Source organism: Trichomycterus rosablanca, chromosome 1 (genome assembly GCF_030014385.1).
Source record: "Trichomycterus rosablanca isolate fTriRos1 chromosome 1, fTriRos1.hap1, whole genome shotgun sequence".
In the NCBI taxonomy this organism is placed as follows: domain Eukaryota; kingdom Metazoa; phylum Chordata; class Actinopteri; order Siluriformes; family Trichomycteridae; genus Trichomycterus; species Trichomycterus rosablanca.
The window spans coordinates 85,913,693-85,926,371 of NC_085988.1; the positions used below are offsets into that span (position 1 = coordinate 85,913,693).

The following is a 12,679-nucleotide window of genomic DNA, read 5'->3' on the forward strand; positions in this document are numbered from 1 at the left end:
AGGAGGTGGTTTTAATGTTATGGCTGATCAGTGTATATATATATATTATATTGTTGCTACTGGTCTTATCTCATCTTTTCATCTTATCTTTTCTTCCTATCTCATCTCATCTGATCTTATATGGATCTTGTCTTGGTTGGTACCAGTTAGTTTGGATCTTGGTCTTGTCTAAGTCTCACATGGTATATTTACTGTTATTTTTGGCCTCAGTTGAGAGAGTCTGTGTTTTGTCTCATTCTTATGCGTCATGGTGTTGTTTTGGTTGAAACGTTTCAGGATAATCATCACCATTGAGGAGAAGCTATTATTATATAATAAAACTATCCTGAACTTACCAGACTTGAAACAGAATCCACACGTTTTATTCTTAGAACTGAGGAAGAATGGAGGAAGAACTGAGAACTCTGCTGTCACTCATACAGACGTTTCTCATCTTCAGCTCTCCGTTAATCTATAATGAACCCTGAATATATTCACACATCAGGACTTTCAGCTTCACTGGATTTTAGTCTCTGTGCCGTTTACAGCTACAGCAGGATGAAGCTTTCAGATGAAAAAACTCTGGATGAGTTTCGGTTTTAACCAATTAAAGTTTAGTTCCTGTTCTGAGCCTAATAATTACAGTGATTTGTTTAACTCGGTCGTCAATAATATGGCTCTTAGTCTTGGTTAGTATGGGTATCGTTTTGGTGTTAACTGGTGTGGGTTGCTTTCTTGTACTGGTTTTGATTAGTAACTATTATAGATATTGGTGTCATTTGGTATGGGTTAGTATCAGTCTTGTTTTGGTCTTGGTCTTGATTAGTACGTCTTATTATAATACTCTATTATACTCTATTACTCTATTATACTTATTATTATACTCTATTATACTATAATACTCTTATTATAATACTCTAATTTCCTTCGGGATCAACAAAGTATCTGTCTGTCTGTCTGTCTGTCTGTCTGTCTGTCTGTCTGTCTGTCTGTCTATCTATCTATCTATCTATCTATCTATCTATCTATCTTATACTGCATTTGTCTCGGATTCAGTAGATATTGGGCGTGTCTTGGTCTTGGTTTATGTTAGAATAGTTTTTGTTCTTGTCTTGGTTAGTTTGATTCCTGTTCTTGCTTACAATTAGTCTTATTTTTGTCTTGTTTATCAGTAGAATGGGTCTTGTTCTTAACTTGGTCATGGTTGGAATGTTCTTGTTTTTGTTGGTCTTTATGGCTCTTGTTCTTGTCTTGGTTAGTTTGGTTCCTGTTCTTGATTAGAATGGGTCTTGTGTAAATCCTGGTCATTGTGATTATGGCTCTTGTTCTTCTCTTGGTTATTACAGGTCTTATTTTTGTCTTGGTCATGTCTTGTTTATGGTAAAAATGGGTCTAGTTCTCGATTTGGTCATAGTTGAAATGTTTTTTGTTATTATGGGTCTTGGTCTTGTTAAAAAAGGGTCTCGTTCTTGTCCTGATCATGAATATTATTGGTCTTTCTCTTGTCTAGGTCATGCTAAGAGCGGGTCTTGGTCTTGTCTTGGTAAGAACAGGTGTCGATCTTGTCTTAATACTGGTTATTATGGGTCTTGTTCTCAACTTTTCATGGTTGGAATTATCTTGTCTTAATCATTCTAAAAGTGGGTCTTGGTTTTGATCATGGTTAGAGTGGGTCTTGGTCTTGGTCATGGTTAGAGTGGGTCTTGGCTTGGTCATGGTTAGAGTTGGTCTTGTTCTCTGGTCCTGATCATGGTTATTAAGGGTCTTGGTCTTGTTTGGTCCTGTCTGGGCTTTAACTGAGAAGGTCTGGACCACCACACAATACTTTCACAATACAAAGTCCTTGAGTGAAGTGAATAACCTCATGAACGCTCGATTAGCAGCATCTGCAGCGTGTTTGCTAGCTGCTCAGTCATCACGTCTTAAGTAAACAGCGTTAAGCGGGTGAGAGCGCCGGCGTTATCATTAGCAGGGAGGTACTGTACGTCATTCACACTAACCTTGCACATCCTTCCACGTTAGCGCTCTCTTATCTCCGTCACTCCTTCACAAGCTCACCAACAAACGCCGCTATATTTAGTCGCTATTTATCCGCGGCTGCGGCGCGGCAGCGTACAGGTACAGTGAATCATGGGTAATTCAAAGCGACGCAGAGAGATTAATTCATCGGTTGATACTAATCCTACTTTGTTTGAGAGGATGAATTGAAACGTTTGATGCTTTTAACCTGTGAAGGACAAGGACGGATTCCTGCTCGGTTTCTATGGAGACACGCCTTCAGAAAACCCTACTGGCAAAGGAGCAAAATTACACTGACGCTCGTAACGTTTCTATTTAATTCAAATCAGATTTTTAGCTTTACTGGTTTTACTGGTTTTTAGACTCAGTAGAATCGGGAGGTGAGCTGTGCAGGAGCATCACGGGGGAGAAATAAAGGACTACATTTATCATGTACATCAGGACCTACTTAAAACTGGAACCAAATACCTCACGTTGGTCTCGGTTGAAATGGTCCTGGTCATGACTGTTATCAGCCATAACATTAAAACCACCTCCTTGTTTCTACACTCACTGTCCATTTTATCAGCTCCACTTACCATATAGAAGCACTTTGTAGTTCTACAATTACTGACTGTAGTCCATCTGTTTCTCTGCCAGGACCCGGTCAGGACCCCCACAGGACCACCACAGAGCAGGTATTATTTAGGTGGTGGATGATTCTCAGCACTGCAGTGACACTGACATGGTGGTGGTGTGTTAGTGTGTGTTGTGCTGGTACGAGTGGATCAGACACAGCAGCGCTGCTGAAGTTTTTAAACACCGTGTCCACTCACTGTCCACTCTATTAGACACTCCTACCTAGTCGGTCCACCTTGTAGATGTAAAGTCAGAGACGATCGCTCATCTATTGCTGCTGTTTGAGTCGGTCATCTTCTAGATCTTCATCAGTGGTCACAGGACGCTGCCCACGGGGTGCTGTTGGCTGGATATTTTGGGTTGGTGGACGATTCTCAGTCCAGCAGTGACAGTGAGGTGTTTAAAAACTCTATCAGCGCTGCTGTGTCTGATCCGCTCATACCAGCACAACACACACTAACACACCACCAGCATGTCAGTGTCACTGCAGTGCTGAGAATCATCCATTACCTAAATAATACCTGCTCTGTGGTGGTCCTGTGGGGGTCCTGACCATTGAAGAACAGGGTGAAAGGAGCTAACAAAGCATGTAGAGAAACAGATGGACTACAGTCAGTAATTGTAGAACTACAAAGTGCTTCTATATGGTAAGTGGAGCTGATAAAATGGACAGTGAGTGTAGAAACAAGGAGGTGGTTTTAATGTTATGGCTGATCAGTGTATATATATATATTATATTGTTGCTACTGGTCTTATCTCATCTTTTCATCTTATCTTTTCTTCCTATCTCATCTCATCTGATCTTATATGGATCTTGTCTTGGTTGGTACCAGTTAGTTTGGATCTTGGTCTTGTCTAAGTCTCACATGGTATATTTACTGTTATTTTTGGCCTCAGTTGAGAGAGTCTGTGTTTTGTCTCATTCTTATGCGTCATGGTGTTGTTTTGGTTGAAACGTTTCAGGATAATCATCACCATTGAGGAGAAGCTATTATTATATAATAAAACTATCCTGAACTTACCAGACTTGAAACAGAATCCACACGTTTTATTCTTAGAACTGAGGAAGAATGGAGGAAGAACTGAGAACTCTGCTGTCACTCATACAGACGTTTCTCATCTTCAGCTCTCCGTTAATCTATAATGAACCCTGAATATATTCACACATCAGGACTTTCAGCTTCACTGGATTTTAGTCTCTGTGCCGTTTACAGCTACAGCAGGATGAAGCTTTCAGATGAAAAAACTCTGGATGAGTTTCGGTTTTAACCAATTAAAGTTTAGTTCCTGTTCTGAGCCTAATAATTACAGTGATTTGTTTAACTCGGTCGTCAATAATATGGCTCTTAGTCTTGGTTAGTATGGGTATCGTTTTGGTGTTAACTGGTGTGGGTTGCTTTCTTGTACTGGTTTTGATTAGTAACTATTATAGATATTGGTGTCATTTGGTATGGGTTAGTATCAGTCTTGTTTTGGTCTTGGTCTTGATTAGTACGTCTTATTATAATACTCTATTATACTCTATTACTCTATTATACTTATTATTATACTCTATTATACTATAATACTCTTATTATAATACTCTAATTTCCTTCGGGATCAACAAAGTATCTGTCTGTCTGTCTGTCTGTCTGTCTGTCTGTCTGTCTGTCTGTCTGTCTGTCTATCTATCTATCTATCTATCTATCTATCTATCTATCTATCTTATACTGCATTTGTCTCGGATTCAGTAGATATTGGGCGTGTCTTGGTCTTGGTTTATGTTAGAATAGTTTTTGTTCTTGTCTTGGTTAGTTTGATTCCTGTTCTTGCTTACAATTAGTCTTATTTTTGTCTTGTTTATCAGTAGAATGGGTCTTGTTCTTAACTTGGTCATGGTTGGAATGTTCTTGTTTTTGTTGGTCTTTATGGCTCTTGTTCTTGTCTTGGTTAGTTTGGTTCCTGTTCTTGATTAGAATGGGTCTTGTGTAAATCCTGGTCATTGTGATTATGGCTCTTGTTCTTCTCTTGGTTATTACAGGTCTTATTTTTGTCTTGGTCATGTCTTGTTTATGGTAAAAATGGGTCTAGTTCTCGATTTGGTCATAGTTGAAATGTTTTTTGTTATTATGGGTCTTGGTCTTGTTAAAAAAGGGTCTCGTTCTTGTCCTGATCATGAATATTATTGGTCTTTCTCTTGTCTAGGTCATGCTAAGAGCGGGTCTTGGTCTTGTCTTGGTAAGAACAGGTGTCGATCTTGTCTTAATACTGGTTATTATGGGTCTTGTTCTCAACTTTTCATGGTTGGAATTATCTTGTCTTAATCATTCTAAAAGTGGGTCTTGGTTTTGATCATGGTTAGAGTGGGTCTTGGTCTTGGTCATGGTTAGAGTGGGTCTTGGCTTGGTCATGGTTAGAGTTGGTCTTGTTCTCTGGTCCTGATCATGGTTATTAAGGGTCTTGGTCTTGTTTGGTCCTGTCTGGGCTTTAACTGAGAAGGTCTGGACCACCACACAATACTTTCACAATACAAAGTCCTTGAGTGAAGTGAATAACCTCATGAACGCTCGATTAGCAGCATCTGCAGCGTGTTTGCTAGCTGCTCAGTCATCACGTCTTAAGTAAACAGCGTTAAGCGGGTGAGAGCGCCGGCGTTATCATTAGCAGGGAGGTACTGTACGTCATTCACACTAACCTTGCACATCCTTCCACGTTAGCGCTCTCTTATCTCCGTCACTCCTTCACAAGCTCACCAACAAACGCCGCTATATTTAGTCGCTATTTATCCGCGGCTGCGGCGCGGCAGCGTACAGGTACAGTGAATCATGGGTAATTCAAAGCGACGCAGAGAGATTAATTCATCGGTTGATACTAATCCTACTTTGTTTGAGAGGATGAATTGAAACGTTTGATGCTTTTAACCTGTGAAGGACAAGGACGGATTCCTGCTCGGTTTCTATGGAGACACGCCTTCAGAAAACCCTACTGGCATGATCAGGTGTGGGTACAGAAGTGTCGAAGCTTTACTAAACTTTATTATTAAACATTTAATCTGGAATTAAAATCATCAAATATTATCACATTATTTTACACCGGACCTGTGCAGTCGGTTTGGATACCAAAGGAGACCAAAAGTATATGAACACCCGTCAATCACTGGGTTCTGGTGTTTTAGCCACATCCTGCTAACAGGAGTATGCTATTATTTATTTAAAATAAATAAAACACCCCCAACTTTGTAAAAACACTTTGGGGACACACTGCAATGTCCATAAACATCATGGTTCGACAAGTATGATGTACAGGGTGCACCTCAGTGAACGCCTTTGGGATGAATTAGAACCTTTACCATTAGCCAGACCTTCTTGCCTGGAACATAGAGTGGCTCTATTCTTGTCGTTGCATCTTGGTGAACTGAGTAGCTGGACCATTTGTCAGTGGTTCTTACTCTATCTTTACCTCTTTCCTGGCCACTTTCTATTCTATGGGCTCTTTAAGCATCCTGTGTATTGGGCTCACTTTTGAATTCTTGTTGTTGCACCTTGGTGAACTGAGTAGCTGGCCCATTTGTAAAGGCTGGTTCTCTTTCCTTGACGTTCTTTATTCCATGGGCTGCATTTGGCATCCTGTGGTTGTTGCACACTGGTGAACTGAGTAGCTGGCCCATTTGTAAATGGTTCTTATTCTATCTTTATCTCATTCCTGACGGCTATTTATTCTACGGACTTGTTAAGCATCCTGCGTATTGGGTTCACTTATAAATTCTTGTTGTTGCACCTTGGTGAACTGAGTAGCTGGACCATTTGTAAAAGCTGGTTCTCTTTCCTGACCGCTCTCTATTCTACGAGCTGCAATAGGCTTTCTTTGGTTGTTGCACACTGGTGAACTGAGTAGCTGGATCATTTGTAAAAGCTGGTTCTCTTTCCTGACCCTCTCTATTCTACGAGCTGCATTAGGCATCCTGTGATTGTTACACCTTGGTGAACTGAGTAGCTGGACTATTTGTAAAAGCTCGTTCTCTTTCCTGACCGCTCTGTATTCTACGAGCTGCTGTTCACTCTCAAATTCTTGTTGTTGCACCTTGGTGAACTGAGTAGCTGGCCCATTTGTAATAGCTGGTTTTCATTCCTGACCCTCTCTATTCTTTGGTTGTTGCACATTGGTGAACTGAGTAGCTGGACCATTTTAAAAGCTGGTTCTTATTCTATCTATCTCTTTCCTGACTGATTTTTATTCTACAGACTTGTTAAGCATCCTGCATATTGAGTTCACTCTCAAATTCTTGATGTTGCACCTTGGTGAACTGAGTAGCTGGACTATTTGTAAAGGCTGGTTCTTATTCTATCCTAATCTATTTCCTGAACATTCTTAATTCTACGGACTTGTTAAGCATCCTGTGTATTGGGTTCACTTATAAATTCTTGTCGTTGCACTTTGGTGAACTGAGTAGCTGGACCATTTGTAAAAGCTCGTTCTCTTTTCTTGATCGCTCTCTAGTCTACGGGCTGCATTTGGCATCCTGTGGTTGTTGCACCTTGGTGAACTGAGTAGCTGGACTGTTTGTAAATGGTTCTCATTCTATCCTTACCTCTTTTCTGACCAATTTTTATTCTACGGGCTTGTTAAGCATCCTGCGTATTGAGTACACTTTTAAATTCTTGATGTTGCACCTTGGTGAACTGAGTAGCTGGCCCATTTGTAAAGGCTGATTCTCTTTCCTGACCGCTCTCTATTCTACAGGCTGCATTTGGCATTCTGTGGTTGTTGCACACTGGTGAACTGAGTAGCTGGACCTTTTTTGAAAATGGTTCGTATTCTATCCTTATTTTTTTCCTGACTGCTCTCTTTTCTACAGGCTCGTTAGGCATCCTGTGTGTTGGGTTCACTTATAAATTCTTGTTGTTGCAAAGTGGTGAACCGAGTAGCTGGCCCATTTTTTATGGGTTTCTGTAAATTACAAGACGCCAATTTAAACTCCGTCAGATTTGCTCAGTTTAGAAAATGAAATGTAGTGTATAAAAGTGTGTGTTTGTGTATCCGTGTGTGTGTGTGTGTGTGCGTGTGCGCTATACAGTCGTACGCGACTCACGTGGGATTTTGTGGAGCTCGTTCATGAACTTGTCCTTGAGTTTGGAAAAAGCCTCGTCTTTGGGTGCGGACGATCCCGGAGAGGTGGACTCCGTGCCATTGACTCGAACCTCAGGCCCGGCACTCGGAGCCGGCTTCCCCACTAACGCCTCCCTCCGACTCATGGCTCCGATTCACAGCCAGTCACCAGCTGAAAGACGAAGAGAGATCAGTTCGTTAATAAAAAATACGACTTGTTCTGCTTCCTCTGTTCCACCATGAAGCAGGTAAATGAATGAATCCAGCTGTGTAAACACCCTCCTGCCCCCCCCCCCCCAACACACGGTAATTAAAAGCTGTAATATAAAACCAGTATGAAGGTAAACACGATGACGTGGGTGTGGGTCACATGTACCTGCACCACACCTGTATTTACTTTCCATTATTCTTTCCATTACAGTGTGTGTAACTACTCAACAACAACCCAGTCCAAGTCCTACAAGAGCTATGTAGCACAAAGGGTGAGTCTTAGTCTTGGTCATGGATAGAGTGGGTCTTGGTCATGGATAGAGTGGGTCTTGGTCTTCTTTTGGTCATTGTTAAAGTGGGTCTTAGTCTTCTTTTGGTCATGGTTAGTGTGGGTCTTGGTCTTGGTCATGGTTACAGTTAGTCTTAGTCTTGTTTTGATCATGGATAGAGTGGGTCTTGGTCTTCTTTTGGTCATTGTTAAAGTGGGTCTTAGTCTTCTTTTGGTCATGGTTAGAGTGGGTCTTGGTCTTGGTCATGGTTACAGTTAGTCTTAGTCTTGTTTTGATCATGGATAGAGTGGGTCTTGATCTTGTTTTGGTCATGGTTAGAGTGGGTCTTGATCTTGTTTTGGTCATGGTTAGAGTGGGTCTTAGTCTTGTCTTGGTAAGAGTGGGTTTTAGTCATGTCTTGTTTTGGGTTACAGTGGGTCTTAGTCTTGGTCATGGTTAGAGTTAGAGTGGGTCTAAGTCTTGGTCTTGATCATGGTTAGAGTGGGTCTTGGTCTTGGTCATGGTTATACTGGGTCTTGGTCTTGGTCATGGTTAGAGTAGGTCTTGGTCTTGGTCATGGCTGGATTGGGTCCTGGTCTTGGTTAGAGTAGGTCTTATCTTGTCTTGGTCATGGTTCGAGTGGGTCTTGGTTTTGTCTCGGTCTTGGTCATGGTTGGAGTTGTTCTTGTCTTGATCATGGTTCGAGTGGGTCTTGGTCTTGATCATGGTTAGAGTGGGTCTTGGTTTTGGTCATGGTTAGAGTGGGTCGTGGTCTTGTCCTGGTCATGTTTAGAGTGGGTCTTGGTCTTGTTTGGTCATGGTCATTATGGGTCTTGTCCTCTTCCTAAGTGCACTATGTAGTACAAATGGTGTGTGATTTGGGACACGACCACTTTGACCAGCCTAAGTACATTTATTTTAAAACCAGACCTTCATTTCCATCCAATCAGGACCTTCACATCATCAACCTACCATCTATTTTTCTTCCTCAGTTCTACCTGTAAGCCACGCTGTTCTCACCCACACGTTCTGCTGGTGAACCACTTCTCGTTTCTCTGCTCTGTAATTATCACCCACTCTGAGAGAATAATGACGGTGAACAGACGTAGAACGAGGAACTCGCCATGTCGGAGCGGATCAACAACCTGCTCGAGTGGAAGAAATGAGCTTTACAACTGTAAACGATCAAACTTTGGGCCGAATGTACGAAGCTTCGAGAGCTCTGAGGTGGAAAATGATTCTGACGTTACTAACTGGCGAGTTTAAAGACACAAATGAAGCTTTTATTTAAAGGTCAAGATCAGGAATCAAGACTAAAGAAATACGTGAAATATGGGTCTTGTTCTTGACTTGGTCATGGTTGGAATGTTCTTGTTTATTTTGTGGGTTGTTATGGCTCTTTCTCTTGTCTTGTAAGACTTGGTCTAGTCTCGGTAAGAACAGGTCTTGTTCTTGACTTGGTCCTGGTTATTATGGGTCTTGTTCTTAAAATGTGGTTTTGAATTATTAGAATGGGTTTTGTTCTTGTTCTCTGGGCTGGATCATGGTTAGAGTAGGTCTTGGTCTTGGTCATGGTTTTTATGGATCTTGTTCTTGTCTTGGTTGGTTTGGTTTCTGTTCTTGACATGTTCTTGATTACAATGGGTCTTGTGTTTGTCTTCATCCTGGTAATAAATGGGTCTTATTTTTGTCTTGGTCATGATTTTCATGGGCCATGTTCTAGACCTGGTTTTTATGGGTCATGTTCTAGACCTGTTCATGGTTAGAATGGGTCTAGTTCTCAGTTTGGTCATAGCTGAGAAGTGTTCTTGTTTTTTTTATGGGTTATTATGGCTCTTTCTTTTGTCTTGGTCTTGATCATGGTTAGAGTGGGTCTTGGTTTTATCTTGTTGATTAGAATGGGTCTTGTTGACTGGTCTTGGTCATGGTTAAAGTGGGTCTTGGTTTTATCTTGATCATGATTAGAGTGGGTCTTGTTCTTGATCATGGTTAGAGTGGATCTTGGTCTTGATCATGGTTAGAGTGGGTCTTGTTCTTGATCAGGGTTAGAGTGGATGGTGGTGGGTCTGATTCATTGGGCGAAAGGTGGGAAACACACCAGACCAGTCGCCAGTCAATTACAGGGCATAATTATTATGTAAAACTACACAACAGTCAAAAACCGCCAACAGGTTGCTGGGCGGCCAAGACTCACTGGCACTAAAGGACCCGAAGGTTGTGGCGTTTAGTGTTAGTAACATTGCAGTCATATGGGACATTCAGGACTTAAACGACCTGCTGGTAAAGTCCCGGTACCTGAGACCACAGGACTGATGTATGGTGAAGTCCATCGTATATATAATATACACTGATAAACCAAAACATTAGGACCACTGGTCCACTAGGTATGGACTTCACAAGACATGGGAAGGAGTCATGTGGGATCCGGTGCCAGGACGTTATCAGCAGGTCCTTCAGCTTCTGTCTGTTGAGAGGTGGATCATCTTACAGATCATACTGTTGTCCACAATACCACCAATACAGAGCTCCATCTAGTGGTGACACTTCTGCCTGCTGTTTATTAGTACGTGAGTGAGAGGACGTTCATTAAAACTGGGATTGATTATTATCTGACGAGGAGGTCGTGGGGTTGCAAATATTTCAAAATCCTGCACTTTATGATAAGTAAAACCTCCCACACACACACACACACACACACACAAACACACACACACACACACACACACACACACACACTGGGTATAAGATCTTTGAAGGTCTCCTTATGCTAATATGCTAATTTATCCTTGAGCTGAGCTCAGCGGAGTCACAGAAGATAAACTTTAGATAAGAAGAGGCTAAAAATAGACGAGTAAAAGGCACAGAGAGCAAAAACTAGAATCTGATCCCTGTAAGTCACTCCAAAAGAGTTGGGTCGGGGGCAGAATAAGATTGAAAAGTGCTTGAAAGGTTCCATAGTGAGCAGGTGAGTTGGTATAAAAGGATCCACCAAAGGATCGATCTGTACAACCAATGATGGCTCAGGGATCACCACTGTGTTCCAAACTTTATACAAGAACATCTCTCAATTCAAAATTGCACACAATTCGGGTCTTTCACCGTCTACTGTCCATAATATTGTGGAAAGATTTAGGGAATCTGGAGAAATCTCAGTCTGTGTTGAATGTTTGTGTCATTTGAGCTCTCAGATGTCACTGCATGAGTAACCATCATGCTACTGTAATCTGAGTTCTTCAGAAAACCGTTGTCAGTCAACACAGGTCGCCGCTGCATCAAGAAACACAACCTGAGACTCTGTTACACACAAAGAAAGTCGTACATCAGTTCTATACAGAAACACCTCTGATGGACCGAAAGATAGAATAAGAAGAACCTTTATTTGTCATTATACTTGCGTTCAACAAAATTTTGTCTGACACTCTCCAAAAGATAAAAAGAAGAAGAGGAAAAAGTATTTACATAAACATATGGATATTTACACAGGATAACCAGTACAATTTAAAGTATGGATTTCAAGATAAATAAAATAAATTATGGGTTAAAATATGAATATATGAAGTGACTGTGCTCTGTAGGCAAGGCAAGGCAAGTTTATTTGTATAGCACCTTTCATACACAGTGGCAATTCAAGGTGCTTTACATAAGGAAAAAAAAAAATTAAAAGCATTAAAACATTCCTGAGATCTAGAACCTCAGAAAGACTTCTTGCAAACATTTAGTTACAATTAAGAGAATATGAAATTAAAACAAGAGAGATAAAAAATTAAGAACATGAAAAATTAAAAGAAAATATAGTAAAATATACCCTACAGATTAGGGAATATGAAATTAAAACAAGAGAGATAAGCAATTAAAACATGAAAACTAGTTCAGTTTCAAAAATGATGATTTTATGTTTGAGTGAGAAAATGGTTTTATGTAGATGTGCAAATACGCAGTGTTCAAGTTCACAGTCTACGAGGGGTGGGGAGGGGTGATGGAGGCCACAGCTCTGAAATAGTGGACCATCCAGACTGTTATCAGTGAAAGATGCAAAAGCAACATCTATCATGGTATAAGGGGCATCAGTGCCCACATCATGGGTGACTTCATGTGTGTGAAGGTACCACTGGCGCTCAGGTGTATTTTGGGATTTTAGAGAGACACACGCTGTTATGATTATTTCTGCAGGACGATGCCAGACCTCATACAATAAACACAGAGTGCGTGTGCTTGAGCAGCCTGCCTGCAGTCCAGATCTGTCTCTTATTGAAAAGAGGAGAATCAAACAACGGCAAGCACGTACTGTCGAGCAGCTGAAGTCTCGTATCAAGCAAGAACGAAGAAAAATTCCATCCGCAAACCTGCAACCATTAGTGTCCTCAGTTCCACACGCATTAAGAAGTGGAATTAATCGGAACGCTGATGGAACACAGGGGGAACACGCCGCCGTCCTGACTTTTTTGGAATTTGTGCTGGCATTAAATTCTAAAAACAATGAAGCTGATCAGTGAAACACT

The 12,679-nt window shown here is 41.1% G+C and overlaps 1 protein-coding gene across 2 annotated transcripts in view; it reads right to left on the minus strand.

Annotated features, from left to right (window-relative positions):
* syt1a (synaptotagmin Ia) overlaps positions 1-12,679 on the minus strand; it is a 253,282-nt gene that overhangs the window by 71,263 nt on the left and 169,340 nt on the right. For both annotated transcript variants that reach the window (XM_063007450.1, XM_063007442.1), the window contains one exon: positions 7,685-7,873. In XM_063007450.1, the coding sequence (XP_062863520.1) occupies positions 7,685-7,847 (163 nt within the window). In that variant the 5' untranslated portion in view covers positions 7,848-7,873. The remainder of the gene's footprint in view (positions 1-7,684; positions 7,874-12,679) is intronic.